At 42.5% G+C, this 16,401-nt stretch overlaps 2 protein-coding genes across 8 annotated transcripts in view; both read right to left on the bottom strand.

The window, feature by feature from the left end:
- LOC125716734 (lysine-specific demethylase 4B-like) overlaps nt 1-2,094 on the bottom strand; it is a 39,142-nt gene extending 37,048 nt beyond the window's left edge. For 2 of the 4 annotated variants that reach the window (XM_048989363.1, XM_048989364.1), the window contains exon 1: nt 1,515-1,653. The gene's annotated coding sequence lies outside the window, so the exon portion shown is untranslated. Of the gene's footprint in view, nt 1-1,514; nt 1,654-1,797 lie in introns of those variants that run through there. The other 2 variants (XM_048989365.1, XM_048989366.1) reach the window with 2 other exon arrangements.
- Nucleotides 2,095-2,588: 494 nt separating this feature from the next.
- uhrf1 (ubiquitin-like with PHD and ring finger domains 1) lies at nt 2,589-16,401 on the bottom strand. Of its 4 annotated transcripts, none has more exons than XM_048989380.1 (17): nt 15,738-16,401; nt 13,406-13,567; nt 13,046-13,306; nt 9,591-9,742; nt 8,194-8,409; nt 7,097-7,212; nt 6,507-6,693; nt 6,222-6,345; nt 5,914-6,021; nt 5,618-5,722; nt 5,373-5,479; nt 5,117-5,279; nt 4,897-5,034; nt 4,456-4,576; nt 4,162-4,310; nt 3,957-4,055; nt 2,589-3,613 (listed from the first exon to the last, which is right to left on the bottom strand). In XM_048989380.1, exons 2-17 carry the CDS (start codon nt 13,556-13,558, stop codon nt 3,467-3,469), a joined length of 2,346 nt encoding a protein of 781 aa, XP_048845337.1. In that variant the 5' UTR covers nt 13,559-13,567; nt 15,738-16,401; the 3' UTR covers nt 2,589-3,466. The 4 variants fall into 4 exon arrangements, with proteins under 4 accessions (XP_048845337.1, XP_048845338.1, XP_048845334.1 ...); XM_048989381.1 differs by having other exon boundaries at nt 15,820-15,841; XM_048989377.1 differs by lacking the exon at nt 15,738-16,401 and adding an exon at nt 14,502-14,539.

The following is a 16,401-nucleotide window of genomic DNA, read 5'->3' as shown; positions in this document are numbered from 1 at the left end:
ATGTTACATAGTTTCAAATGCAGCCAATTTCAAGTTTGTGAAACAAGCGGCCTATCAGAATCATTATATATAAAGCTGTTTTATGTATAAAGAAAGTAACTTGATAGACTGACTGATAAATCGCAAGCCGTCGCTAAGAATTCGACTGCCTGAACTCCAAATGTTATCTACTAGGTACGTACTCAGCCTGCTTGAAGCTGATGTTGATAAAATAACGATGTTTCATTTCTATGGAAACAAACTGACCTGCAGCTACCAAAACGGGATAACAAAATGTAACGGATGTCCTTTTGCTACCATTATTCTGGAAAGCATGGCGGTGTTGCACAAAAATCACTTTAGCAATGCATTTATACGTATATTTGCAAGTATAGACAAACTTTGACAGATGCTTCGACTCCAAATTTCCACAAAAGCCATGTCGGCACATCCCAATCATAAACCTCCTTTAGGGCTTTAATCAGTACAGTAAAATCATTATTTCTTTCAGCTTCGATAAAGAATACTCTATTCTAAAAATTGAGAACAGAGAAAGATGTACTATAATGCATATCAACAGCTAAAGAAAAAACGTCAAGTCTTTCAGAAGGAACTGAAACCGAAATACCTTCCCCCCCCGCCCCCAAGTCACTATTTTCCTTCTAAGAATCCGAAAAGTCCACCATAACTTCAGCTTTTTCCACCACACAACTTGCAATTATATTACAATTCTGACAGCTGAGCCAGTTTAAGTAACAGCAGACCTAAAACAAAAAAAATCTACCAAGTACTCTTATTAACGCGTATTTTAACACACCCTGCCCCGAAAAAAACATGTGTACAAAATTGAGTTAATATCCAAGTAATTGTCAAAGTTAGAAACACATGAATCGTGCGACTATTGCAAGCTAGTAACACGTCAGTAATGGGGGAGTCACTAATAACGATCAAGTTATAAGCCACCCCTCCTCTGCACTGTATGAAGCCGAAAGCCTAAAGCTATTTGCTCGACATGGTTATCGCTCCGTGTAAGAAAAGCAGCATACTACCCTTTTATACCCCATGCTCCGAGTCACGTAGAACAATGCCCGTGATCACGCTTCGCATGCAAACCAAGTTCCCTGTCGTACAACGATGCATGCTTGCAATGTACATATTTCAGTTATCAATTAATTGCACTCACACCGTATCCGGCTTGTCATCATCACCCCCCCCCCAAACCGATAGCTCGTTCAAGCGAACAATTACTAACCAGCCCACTGCAAATTAGCAAGACTTCTATGCATCTGGTTTTGTTCGACGCATATTCAACAGAGTGATTTTATGAAAACAAGACACATGTATTAGAAAGAGCACAATTAAGATGCAAGTTCATCGTGTGTTTAGGTGAATTTAAAGCACCCCCTTCCCGACGACCATTTCTCTAGTAAAAGTCAACAAAACACCACGACGAGCAGGAACAAAGACTGTTTTAGAGCTTAATATGCAGAGTAATGTTTCCGCAGAGCGCGGTGCATGCTTCATGTCGCATTTACCTCCTGCTTTGTGTCTGTCCTGACCTTTATATTTTTCGTATTAGATTCCTCTCGCTCCCTGAATCCTCTCGATCGATTATCTGTGAATACGGGATCTAGCACGGAAAAGCTCGGCCTCACCCCCCACTTTTAAATATCCAAGTCTGTGATTGGTTAGAAACCACCGGTGCTAGACTACAGCCTAGCTGATTGGGTTTCCGGTTTGATTGACGGTACACTACACCAATAGGATCCCCGGAATCTGCGAAGTCGTCATACAACGACCCTACAATTAGATATTTACCTTTCCCTGTCCGCAGCTTGGTACCAGATACAAATCTTAGCTTTTGGGTTAAAGAAATGAAAAATGTTCTGCTCCCCACCGGTAAAATCCACATGAAATAGAGCTACTCTTCCCATGCGTATACTGACAAAAGGAGCTGTAGGAAAATCTGCAGTGCATCCGTCCGGCGTCGTATGGAGAACGAAAATCTTGCCACAGATGCAGTATTTGACGGCCGCTCCGCCTGTGACGGCGATATCCAGCTTCCCGGCACGCGGACGTGGAGTACGTGCGCTTCCTCACATCACCATCCTAATTATGCACTGTGGCGTGTTGCTACTACCGCACGGAAGTCGGGTGAGGGGCTTCGGGTCACAGGATACGGTAGCCTCTATAAAAGGCAATCGTTGCAAGAAAAGTAGCATTTTAAAGCACGACTTAATGTGTACACTCTGGGCAGTTAACTGGAGTCTGGACAAATTCATGTCAAAATCAACCTCAACGCATATAGGATATCCCTATGCACGCATATTTAAAATCTAAATAATGTTACGGTACACTATGCCAACAAATGCATGGATTAGTCAATACACTTAAGAGGCTGCACGCTAAAATTGCCAGCTGTCCATGAAAAAAAAAAAAGCTCTCATCAGTGTGAAGACTGTAAAAACAAGGACGTTTTGTCATCCAGAGGTCAACCATACTCGCAGATTTGGACGCGGATGCACGGTGATCCATGAAGCAGGTGGATGCCCATAGACTCACCTAGAGCTAGACGGGCCCGCTTTGCACATCAAAAGATGCATACAAAAGACTTCAGAATTTTTTTATTTTGCCTTTCATTAAAAAAAAAAAATCTGCTTTAAGAGGCAGAATACAAGAATGAACTAACGAAACAAAACTGCTAAACTTGCGCTAAAAATATACAACTTCTGAAAATTTACAAAATGTCAGAGTATGCATAAAATTCTGGGGAATAAAAGGCATTAGTAACACAAGTTGCTAGCTGCCTTTGGCTTATTGGAGACAGATACTTCTGAAATTGAAGAAATGAATGGTAAGGGAAATCAGATTAATTTAGAACCTACAAAGAAGTTCAAATCATGTTTCTACATGACGCATGATAACGGATTACATTGTATTCCGCTATACATTTAGGCCCACACAAAACCAATGTACCCCTTAAATCTGTCATCCATTGAACAATTTCAGCACAGCAAACTACAGAAAAATTAATACATAAAATATGAAAGCCTTTGGGTAACTATTCTAAGACTTTAAATATATAGCCTGTTATTCCAAAGAAAAAAGCCTGAGGGGTACTATAGCAGGTCAAAAATTATGCCAGACTGAAGTCCCGATTTGGAGCTGCTTTCCACCATTTGACACGATAAAATGTAACCCTATAGGTGACCAATTAAATGTGTTTTAAAAGCAGAGGTCAATCCTCATGCTAGCAGTTCAACACAGGACAGGTTTGAATTATCAATCAATGCTAAACATCTAGATTTTATATATATAAACAGAGGTGGGGGCATCCGTCACCCAACTACCAGATGAAATTGTTCATGTTCAATATATTAAAAATCAATAACTTTCTTAATTGCTTACTGCTAAACTACAACTCAAAGTTCATGTCGATTCTGTCCGAGAAAGGAAAGCAGCAGTTGGTGAGGAGGGCAGGAGGCTATCACCGGCCACTGCTGTATCCGGGAAAGAACAGGTTTAGAATGGCTTGCAGGGACTTGTTGACAGTCATCGGGTTATTTTTCCCCAGGTCGTGTCTGCAAGCTGGGCATGTGTACACTTCTGCCTTGAAGGAACGCTGCAGGCATTCCTGTAACATGAACCGAATGCACAATATTTAACTTCGACTGCCCTAAACATGCTTTATATATAAAATGCAATGAGAAAATTTGAGGCTTTGAGACTAACAATGGGCAGGATTAGCATGCAAAAATCAGTCACTGTTAACCCAACTCGGAAACAATGAATTGGCTTAAAATCAGGTATCCATCGACTAAGTGTCCTTTATAAGTCAAGAGTTACACCAGACAGAAACGAAAGTTTGTAAATGTACAATATTTTTCATAACATGTAGAACACCATAGAACTAAAAATGCAGACTGAATTTGCAGTAAATGGAAGCCTGATCTATGAAATTGACAGAGCTTACTCACCCTGCACACATTGTGTTGACACTCTGTAGTGATTGGCTGATACACTACCTCCTGGCAGCAAATGCATAGGAACACCTCTTCAACTTTGTTCAGAAATTTCTACAGGCACAGGGATGGATAGATAAGGGTATGTTCCCACATAAAGTTGTTGTACGATCTGTTACACTTCAGCATCTTGTGTACACCAGGTGTAGGCTGAACATACCGGCCCCTGAGACAGGCTCTGCATGGCTTCATCCCACAGCTTCTTGTTCAACTCATCTTCCTTTATCAGAGCTTTCTGCTCCGTCGTTAGCTTGTAGGTCTCCACTTTCAGCTTCTTTGGAGAGCTCTTAGCTGGAGATTGCTTTTCCGCTACAAGGAGGCCATCACGCATGGGGTTAAGCTTAACGTAGCAAAGCAAACAAGTACGCAGTACCACGCAATGCTTAAAAGGTAAATTTATCTAAATATGTCTAACTTTTTCCTTTTACGGCTTCCAAATATTTCACACACTCACCACCTTGAGATTTTCGTTTCCTTTTCCCTTTGCTGGGTGTGTCAGTCACATCTTCCTCCTCCATCTTATTCTCCTTCTCCTTCTCCTTGGAAGCCACCGCCTCCAGGTAACCCTCAGGATACTAACCAGGGAGAAAGGTGAACATGAACAATTTTCAATTCCGTCTTCTGATAACCAAGACCAGAAAAATGTACATTACAGGTATTTTCTTCTTCTACCAGTGTCAACATTTAAATCGGGCACCATATCACAAGGGGAGGAATTTCGCAGCTGGAAATTACAGTTCAAAGAATGTCAGCAGCCTCTGGAATCAACAAAATAAAAATGTTCCTTTAACAAACATTTAGAAGACGTTTGTCTCAGTGATATAGATAATCCATTATAAATACATGTCTGTCAAGCAATCAGAAACTTAACGGTGGTGTTCGAGGAGATATATACCTGCATGGTGAGACCCAGCTTCTTGATCCGATCCTTGCCCTCTCGGGTCCAAGGTGCAGGCTCATCATCATTACGCTTCAGAAGATACCTCCACACCAAGAACCCAGACTTCCCTTTCTCGGGCCAGTACTTCACCACCTTTAAGGAACACAATCGTTAGCAACCTGAGGGCACAACATGGAGGATAAAGGTAAAAGCATGCGATCTCACACACACACACCTTGTAAATTCCATCATATCTGTTGCCATCCTCAGGGCAGTATTTGCTGTGCTTTCGTCCTTTGGAGCTGCGCACGACCCTCACTGGTTTCCCTGCTTTCCAGTTCTTTGCCTCCGCTCCATCCTTGTCGTTAATCGCAGCATTGCAGTTCAGAGCCAAAGCTCTATACATCAAGCGACAAGATCATGACAATTGCCCAGACAGCAATACACCTAAAAGAGGACCATCTGTTTTTCATGAGAAAATGCTCACTTACCTGTTCATGTTGGTAAGTTTCTGGTCACATGACTGCTCAGCAGTCCTCTTGTTCCCTGATAAATCTCGTCCACCAGAACCAGTGTAGGTGAACTCATTTCCATCATCCTGCAAGGAATGGGTAGGCAGAGGGAAGAACTTCATTAGTAAAAGCCAAACCAACTGGCACTGAAAATGGCCACCGCAGTAATGGCGAACACGCCTTAAGAGAGTGTAGTCAGAAAGGTTTGGGGCGACTCAACCCACCACATCATCCTCATAGCCCCCTGCCAACACCAGGGAGTAAGCGCCGTCATTGCTTCGGCCGTGAATCCCAGCCACATGGGGTCTGTGTACCCCCGACTCACTAACCTGTAAAAACACACCCGAAAGAGACCAATGAAACATCCAACCAGTCAGTCTCAGACATCATCCATCTTCAGCTGCCCAAGGTACACGTCTCTACTCCAAACATGCATAAAACTGTTGCAGACACGACAAATTCCCAAAACCTAGGAAACAAGTCAACCATAATAGTGGGTAATCAAGATATCATGACTAACCTGTACTCTGAATTTCCACAGAGAGCCAACCGGCACCCCGGGCACTGGTCCATAGTGGTTAGAGGGAACGATTGTGCACTGTTTTGTTCGGCCAACACAAGCCATACCCTGGGAGGAAAACAAGAGAAGGTTGACTGGAGACTCAACACACAAAGCACTTTTACAAGAGGAATACATGACACCTGCCCATTAGTACACTGCATTCCTCCCACACCATGTCAATTATTCAACAGAGAATACACATCTTATACAAGGAAAAATGCTGGGCCAAAAAAAACACTGGTGTGTTGAAATGACGTAATCCCTACCTTCCCCCAGTCCCTTTGGCTGGAGGAGCTTGCAGAGGCCATCTTTGCTTTCTTCTTGCTCTCCTTGAGCTTCTCCCCAGCCAACACCACCTCATTCACGTCATTCCGACAACTTGGGCAGTACCTGCAGGTAGCCAGATCGTCATTTGACAAGAAGATGAAAATGAGCTAAGCCTAGAGTGGTCATATCCAAGTCAACTAAACCTCTACATGTATTAAAACTAAGCAGACAAAAAAAAATAAAAAAACAAACACATTGGCAAGGGCATCATCCAAGAGACTAACCAGTCCTCGTCCTCAGGTATGGTGGTAAGCGGTGGATTGAGACAGTAGGTGTGGAAGGCCATGTCACACTCGTCACACAGCAGCTGCTTGTCTGGGTCCTGCTTCACGCCGCATACATAGCAGTTGCACATGCGGCAGGTCTTGGCTGGGTTGTCCTTGCAGTGCTTGCATTCTGGTCCATTCGACCCTGGAAAACATAAAGAAACCCTTAAATCTAAGAAGTGTGTGTGTGTGTGTGGGGGGGGGGGGGGTTCAGCCACAGGATGTAATAGACTCCTTTCTACTGAATACATTGAAACTGGGCCTATATTCACCTTGTGTTATGGGTGTAAATCAGTGATTTATGAGGGGCAACTCAACACCTGGCCTTAACACTTGCATATTGTATGTTTTGGCTTTGTACTCAAGTAACATATCCAAAAACTATGCAGGATTCAACTTAAAACTGACATCGGTTTATACAGTCGAACCAGGGGTACGGCAACATTCGCAGCGGAAGCCCAATTTCATAAACAATTACAATATTTATCAAGGTAGATTCCATCACACTCAATAAGCCCCAGCAGCCACACTAGTATTTGGCGACTTACTTTTCAATGGGCTCTCACACGCAGCCCCTGACTCGTTTGCATTTCCAGGCTCCTCTATCTTGTATATTTCAGTCACAAACATGATGCGGCAATCGTTCAGTGAATCACCAGCATCTCTGCAAAAACATATGGTCACGCCATCAATTCAACCCAAAGCCAGAGCACACGGCAACAACTCGCATATCATCGCCGTCTGATGAAAACTGTGACTTTTTACTGTAGATGGAATCCATCCATTCTCCTGTCCACTGACAGCATTCTATACCTTATTGACCAAAGAAAAAATGCTTCGTGAACTCTATTTATTTATCTACTATTTATGTTTCTACTAGTTAACTGGCGCAATCACGATTGTCGTTTGCATGGATTGCTTTATACCACTAACCAGCTTACCAACACAATACTTGTGAAAATAAAGCAACATACAATGACATATGTGCCACAGTGACGGTCCACGCAAGTGCATCTTAAACACCATTCACCGATGGCTATTTTTGGTATTAAGGGTGTTGTTACATTAACATTACATTTATTTTGTAAAGACTGGCTGAGCAAATGCTTTCTTCTTCTTGAAAAAAAATGGATGTTTTTTTTAATTGGACAATGACGACATGCACATTTTGTACATGAATTCACAGCAAAACTCCACAAAGAGGTCAAACCTTGAAGAAAAAATTTTTTGCAAAAATACCATTTCCAAACTAAGACCTTAAATGGATACTTCCGCTGAACTGATAATTGTGTCTAGTTCAGCTCCACACCCAGGCAGTCCACTACATACTAGTGTTTGTTCCAAACCGAGTGAATTTTACAAAATCAGTTCCAATACACAGAATATTGACTCAAATTTACAGCATTTGTGTATGCATCAAAATTGTAAGAAGTTAAATAATGTAAAAATGGTACAGTATAATGATTGTTGATTTCGCGCCCCCCCCCCAGGATTTGTAACTTGACGGTTGTTTATAGTAGCAAGATCACTAGCAAGTCATCTGGAAACAATGCTCAAGTCAGGTGTAATTAAAAGCCCAATAGGAATGACAGCAGGACCTGGTGCAGGAGGAGCAGAGTGTGTACTGTGAAGGACAGAGCAGTACCCGAGCAGTATCCTGCCATAGACCTCGCGGGCGGTGCGCGTCTCCCGCTTCCTCTGGATCTGGGCATCGTACCAGTAGCCACGCTCTTTGGGCTCGTCGGGGTTGTAGTTCACCATAACCACCATACCCTCCTCCAGCTGATGCCACTGGTACACGGTGCGAGCACGTGGACGCACATCTTTTCCCCGCAGTTGCACCACGCCATTTTCTGGGTAGCTGGAAACGAGACAACCACCTCGATATCAACACTCAGAAGAATGAATGACAATGCTCCTGCATGCTGTATAGAGCTGAGGGTCCTTGAAAGTAGGGGCGGGTGATACGGCAGAAATATCATATCAATTTTTTACGGTTAAATCACGATTTTGATTTTCACTGTATTTCTGCATACTGATTTGAATGATATAGACAAGTTACTGAACAGAACAAGCAAACTATTTTCCATTGTAAAAGTATAGTCCTAAAGAACAAAACAGGATTTTGGCCAAAGAACATTTCTGAACAGGTCTTAATTAGTTTGTCCAATTTTGCCAACAAGTTTATTTAAAGCTAAATACTAAGTTACTTCAGAACAAAATACCAACAAAAACTTACAAATGGCAAACAATGAAAATGGCAACTCTTATTATGGGCTAATACAATTCTTGAACTATTACTGGATTATTCAACATTGTCATTTTAACATGACAATACCTCCTTAGGTAAAACAATAAATAGGTTCTGTGGTGTGACAGCTCCCCTAGCCTCTATACTCTCGGCATACCGTTTTGGATGCTGTCTGGGTGATCGAAAAGGTTTGTCGTGGTTCGTCGTGTCACCATCGGACGAGCGAACCTTTTCTCTTCAGACTTCGCAGATAACGACTGTTTGTTCCTTATCGTCTGGGTAAAAGCCAAACCACTTCCATATCACCGATGTAGAGTTTTTTTTAGGGACCAACTCATCCATTACATTCTCACTTTCAGCCATCGCTTCCCGCTACACTCAAAATCAAAGAGCGGTGAAGTGAGAACTGTACGTCATTGGCGTAGTTCACGTTGGTAGGTTGAGCGCTATTTGTATAAGGCGGGCATTAAGCGGACTAGCAACAGTGCGGTTTTAAAGGGGGTAAAAAAATTAGGAAGAGCAGAGCCGCAATAGACATATAGAATGTAATCTATATAGACGATTCCATGATCTCTCTGCTTTGGCAAATCATCAACACATAGATTGTCCTCACGACCTCATATCGTCATATTGCCCACGCCTACCTGAAAGATTGCAATGCTTCAGAAATGTGCCATATTTATATCCTGGGTTCAACACAACATCTAACCTCATCTTAAATTCCCAGCTGTCTGAATCACATTTTAAATATTTTCTGAAGAGATTCCAGATGCAGACAGCGTCTGACTCACTCTTCGTATTTGACGTGGTAGAGTATGTTGTCCTCGTCTGGCTTTCCCTCATCTCCATCCGATGGGGTCCTGGTCTCTCTCGTCACGTTCATGATCTGGGCCTCAAACCAGGCTCCCATATTCAAATCCCGGGCATCCACAAACTCATTTATCTGAAATGCCATAAGATGCACAACCTGAGGCATGTATACCAAAAAACGGCACCAGTTCTGTCCAAATTAGCATGTCTTCCCATACCCTCCCAGCAATAAAGTACCAGTTGCATTTCGGTCACAGGCTTTAAGCTGATTATTGACTACATTCAAATGTTCACATATCAAATTTTACACAATTCACATAATAGTTAAAGGTTATTTTAAAACACCTTCCAAAACCCTTCCACACTTCCCTTTTCAGAAGGATGTAGGACCACTTTACCCTTCACTGCACTCAGCCCCAGACCAGAACAAAAATCTAGTCATGACGACAGCCCAGAAACTGAAACCCAACCTTCAGAAATGGGTTTCACTTGTTGGCCTTTACTAACATGCATGCAATTACAAAAATATAAACATCTGCATATAGTGCATATACACCAAAGAGTTAGACGAAACTCCATTACTTTATGCTGTTTTACACCAAAGCAGATTTAATGTTATATACCAGTGAAAACAAAAGGACGGGCATTATTAAGATTTTAATGGTACTTCTTATTTAAGAGAATAAGTAAAACTTAACACACTTCATTTTCTTATATGTATAGTATATATTAACATTAACTTAAACATAATAAACATTCCTCAGTAGCAAACTAAACATTTAACAAGTCACTGTCACAATGTGATTACTGAAATGCAAAATAAATTACACAAACGGTAATGGTTTAAACAATGTACCATTGTAGACTGATTTTATGATTAATGAAATGTAAAATAAATGTAATGTTCACTTAAGTGAAAACCTGAATGCAGGACCTCTTGACTGTATTGTACTTTACTGTGTGGTAAAGTTAGTTTGTCCAAATCACTAAATCTGAGATATGAAACTGAATTTCAGAATGAGTCAGACCATTTCAGACTGCATTTATGAACACCCATAACAATGAGCTGGGTAATGGTCACTTTAGTCATTACACCATATTCGTATAATTTAGTTACCTCTGTGTGAGGGCTCCAGGCCGCTAGGATACACAACATACCTGTGGCAATGACAGATAACCTACGAGCTACGCAGTTGAAAACTGCATTTCTCCGCATGCATTTGATGGACTTTCGCTAAATGTCTAGATGGATCGCTTGCGTTTCCGCCCTTACATGTAAAAGACTTCAGCATGGACCCTAGTGAAATGTCACCGCACTTTCAAACATTTAGTTGTCTGCCACCGTCACTAAAAGCAGTGTCTGTGTGCGCTACGCCTCGCTGCGCATGAGGCAGTGATAGAAAGGGAGCAAGAATGAGTAAGCTGCCCCATGCCCCGCCCCTCACGCAGGCTCCAAGAAATATGCAAGAAAACTTATGTAGCAATAAATACATAAATAAATATTTTCTTAATTTCTTCAGTACCAAAAACCTAACCAATAACATCAGAGCTCATTAATACAACAATCTTTAATGATTTAATCCCGGGGCCCATTTCATACTGGGTTTCAGTATCCATCCCTAGTGAAAACCCTTCACACGCACAACTACAGTTGTTACTGTAGATGTTTCTCAACCTAGTCCTTAGTGTCCCTCAGGCGTCACACGTTTTGCTCCCTCTCAGCCCCCTGCCAGACAGTCCACATTTTTGCTTCTGGGAGGGAGCAAAAATATGGACTATATGAGGGTCCCCAAAGTCCGGGCTGGGAAACACTGCTGTGGACCAAAGCATCCTGTAAATCAGCAAGGGTCTCGGATAGATAGTTAATTTAGCTATCATTTGTGTCAGACAGAGTTCTTTCAACCCATTTTAAAAAAAGAAACATTGAGAGGATAATTTTACACCAACTACATAACATAGGGTATATTTGTAACTCAAATAATGTCCTGTACAAGTCATCTCTAAACTTGAGTACTACATTCTGAGAATTTGTCAAACATTTTTGTTCCATATATACTAGCTACAGTGTCTGCCATTCTCTACCCGGCAACACCCACAAGTTCGTTACGTTGACTTTGAACGCCATGACAACAACCAGGGCTATAGTCAGTGAGCAAATGACTAAAAACAAACTGAACAATGAAAAAAAGCTACAATAAAATGTGCTTAACTGCCGAAAGGAGTGTCACATGCAGGACATACAGGTGGATCTTCACCTGTAAGCAAGTAACACCTACAAGCCAGTGAAAGTTTCATACACATGTAGAAATGCAAGTCCATCCATCCATCCATTTTCTAAACCGCTTATCCTACTGGGTCGCAGGGGGTCCGGAGCCTATCCCGGAAGCAATGGGCACAAGGCAGGGAACAACCCAGGATGGGGGGCCAGCCCATCGCAGGGCACACTCACACACCATTCACTCACATATGCACTCCTACGGGCAATTTAGCAACTCCAATTAGCCTCAGCATGTTTTTGTACTGTGGGGTGAAACTGGAGTACCCGGAGGAAACCCCACGACGACATGGGGAGAACATGCAAACTCCACACACATGTGACCCAGGCGGAGACTCGAACCCGGGTCTCAGAGGTGTAAGGCAATTGTGCTAACCACTGCACCACCATGCCGTCCCAGAAATGCAAGTCAAATGTTTTAATTCATTATAACTAAAGACCGCATAGAGTGACTAATTCACAAAATCCACTTTTGCAGACTAAATGACTGATTCATGGGAAAGTACACTAGATTGGCGGTGATGAGGACATGCTCACTACTATTTGCGTAGAGTGCATCAAAGGGGTGAGCTACACGGCAAAAAAAAAAAAATCATATCACAATTTCTTCAAGATCACTTTATATGATCTTATTACAGTTCTTTTTCATGTCGGTCTCCAAGACTATTCTGCTAGCGATTGAACAGTACAAACAAGTTAAATACACTAATAAAAGAAATGTCCGTACAAGGTAGCAAGACCTCAAAGAAAAAAAACATTACCAACATTAAATTATTTTTAGGGACCAACTCTTCCATGTCGTCCATGCCGCCACGTCATCAATTTGGGAATATGTTACGTGCTGCATACCGGCACGAGGGCGTGAAAAGGACTAACTACTCTTTGCCAGTACCGGTTTATTGGTGTGTCGAAACAGACTTGGCTGACAAAACAACTTTAGATGCCTGGGTGATTCACTGAACTCCGACAGAATGTCCGCTGTAACATGATACTAATGATCTCTCAATAAAGGCAGATAGATTGTGGCGACGTTTTAATCTTTCACAATCGAATATCATCAAATCGCACACCCCTAGCTCATCACAAGCCAAATAAATTAGTGAAGTCAGGCACACGGGATCACTGCATTCAGAAGCTGAGCTGGAATATGGCGGTCCCCACCTTATATAGACCGAAGCCAGGGCACACGAGTTCGGGCAGCTCGGCCTGGGCCGAGGTGCCTGCCAGCTGGCCCTCTGGCTCCCCATGCGTAGAGCTCTTGTCTGACTCGCTCGGGGCTGAGCCGCAGCCTGAATCAGAGTCAGAGAGCTCCGCCTCTTTGTCCTTGGGAAGAGCAACAGGGGGCAGAGTCTGCCTGACCAGCAGCTGCACAATGTCGTTCAGGCCCACGTTGTAGTCAAATATAGTGTGACCATCTTCCATCTGGAGGGCAGAGGACAGCTAAACGGTTAATACTCCGCTAAGAGGGAGGTGAGGTGACGGTAAGCCCCTCAGAAACGTTAACGTTTCTGTCCTCCATACCTGTTTGCCCCTGTAGAAGAGCCTCTGCACAGCTGGCTCCACCTTGAAGACCTCGGAGATCTTGAGGCGCAGCTCGTCCACCTTGGTGAGCTTGGACAAGGAGTCAATTCGGTGAGTCACCTTGCCATCCATGGTACGCACCTGGATCCACATCCTGCAGCCCTGAAACAGAGCATCTTACTTGATTACATACGCATCAATAGGGGAGTATCAAAGATCTGGTGGAGAAAACGCCACTCAAGGGGGAAAAAATTATGATTCGACAAACGCTGGATGCTAGGAGTGCTGATTTGGCGCATTTGCACAACAATATTAGAAACAAAAAACTTCACGAATGAATTAGATGAATTAGAACAATGCAGAGTTTTGCGCTTAAATCATTACATAAAAATAAACATAGATTAGATATGGCTGAGACACTTTAAAATTCTACACGCCCACAGTGTTTACCACGAACACGGCAACATTCATAAACCTGACGCTGTTTTCGCCACAAAGCACAATCACAAGGTATATACAGCAGATTGTTATATTTAGTCATAACCCCGAACTCTGCTCCAGGCACATAAGGGCCAATAAGAAACAATTTTATCAGCGGCTACACTGAAGGTTTTCTGAAACGCCATCTGCCGTTGCGAGTCAAAGGCACGGTCTTGTAGCACAATACAACCCCCCTGAAGCATACAGTGGCAGGTTTCCTGAGTCTTCCTCGGCCCAGCCTTAAGGAAACAGGAAATGTTCCTGTGGTATATCAGATCACTTAACACATTCTGAAGAACTGGTACTAAGCCTTTCTTCTGCACCTTTCAGATTTTCACTCCTGCAGTCCTTTTATACAAGGTGATATGTCAGCTCACACCGACTTAAAGTGAAACTACTTTTAACTCATTTAACTTTTTGCAATAAAAAAAAAAAACATCTGTCAGGATGCAAATTTGGCTGTAGCATAAGTAGAGGGCATGTTATACATGGTTATTGTACCAAGAATCAAAAACGGGCTCATTAAATTTTATGCAATACCAGAAATTCTCTCAAAACCCGAAAACCCAGGACGACACGTATAATTAGAAGTGCAATGTATTAAATTGATACTCACACAAATGGAAATAGGTAGGTTCATTTAACAAGACTTGGCTGGGGAGGCGTGAATATGAAGAAATATCAATAATAGTTATTTTTATTTATTTATTTGTTAAGTGAGCCGATAATATTTACAAGGGGCAGTGGTTAAGGACAGTGAACAGCAGCCGTGGAAGAGACTAGAGAAAGTTAAGAATAGTTTCAAGTCCATGACTCGCTCAAAGAACGGTATGTACCGCCATCTAGCCTGTCCTCCATTTAAAATAAAATATCATGCACTTTAATTACTCAACGTCAAACAACCGTTTTTGCTGTCACTGGTCTGGTGTCAGTGTTTAAGAACAAAACTCGCCTCTATCCATTGATAACGCCTAAAATGAAACGCGTGCTGATACCCAACGGGTGCAATCCAGCCAAGCAAAGCAGACTTTCCACCATTTTGAAGGCGCACAGCTTACACCGCCCAACAAGTGCCTCCAGTTTCATACAACACCGCCGCTCGCACACCGTGTGAAGCCCATACTTTTATGTGATCGCACGGCTTAAAAGCGGGGATAGGCGGCCCGGGGAAGGGAAAGACCGGCCAGCGACCCAGCTAAAAGCAGCGTGCCTGAACTTTAGCATTTTATCCCGCATATAACCAGTTAGGTACAATAGGCGCAAGGAGGTCTTACGCCGTGCGAGCATCACCGACCCAAGGAGAAGTTAAAGAGATGTCCTAGGGTGCGGTTATCCTCGGGCACTAGACCCAGGTACCAAGCCACAATACCAATAAGACAGGTTCAGCCATTTATATGAAAGATAATGCCCCCAGAAACTGCTATAGCTAGCCGCCCAACTCGTTTTCTCCCAACTTCCCCGACGTAAACGCGACTGTTTACACTGCCCCGATGGGAAGCCAACGTGTAAGGTAACTTCGGTCCGTTTGGATCCTATTATTTACATGAGACCCAGGGCACCCAACCAAACACCCTCCCCACGTGTTTTGTACAGTCCACTTAAGGCTAGTCAGCGTAAAACTCGGTTGAGAAACAAAACCTCCTTCCTTACTTTGAAAGACTTTCTGTGATAACTTTTTGAGGCCGCCTAGTAGATTATTGACATTTTAAGAGCTATTTTGCATAAGAGCCATTTTTGGAATTTTAAAAAATATCTTTACATTTTTCTTCTTAAATCAAAGTTCGTGCCTTTAGATAACTCACCATGCAACTATAACGACACTAAAATTAACAGATTCATAATGAAACATTACCTGTGTTCAAGCTCTTCCAAAAGCAAACAAATAAAATATATAAAATGCAGATAAAATGAATTTTAAATTGATGAGTTCCCACCGTGACAGCGTTGTTAATAAGAAATGAGAAGACTTGAATCAATGAGATTCTTCAACCGTAGGTGTCCCCGCCTGGCCAAGTTATATCCTATAACCATTGGCTAGTACTGCTTGCAATGTCACGTGTGATTGGCTACGGATCGCGTCAATCAAAGCTCAGACCGGAGCTTCTGCTCAGCGCGCGAAACTTTGGTCTCGCGCCTTGGCCGATTTCCAAGAGTTTTCCGCGAGAATATGCAAATGCTCACAACAAAGGATGAACCCGAAGTCCCCAGAAATGTGAGGAAGTCGCCTGGGAGGCTGTTCTCTGAGAAGTGTGACTTCCGACATGACAATTCTAAAATACAATATTAAGATGTTTCCTTCTTGTTTGCCCAAACAAAACCTGATGATTTTCTATAATGACAGTTATAACCGAACGCAATCAGCCCTCGACTAATATGAAACTGTAAACTTGGATTTTTAGGACGTATATTCTTTCTTTGTAAAATGTCATCCTATGTTTTATATTTCGCCAGTATACGGCTGTAGAGTGTTCCCTTCTTTTCTACTAACATCCCGCCTCTTTATGAATGTCACTGTG

The sequence above is a fragment of the Brienomyrus brachyistius genome, chromosome 21, assembly GCF_023856365.1.
Source record: "Brienomyrus brachyistius isolate T26 chromosome 21, BBRACH_0.4, whole genome shotgun sequence".
Taxonomy (NCBI): domain Eukaryota; kingdom Metazoa; phylum Chordata; class Actinopteri; order Osteoglossiformes; family Mormyridae; genus Brienomyrus; species Brienomyrus brachyistius.
This window is presented reverse-complemented; position numbering and strand designations above follow the sequence as displayed.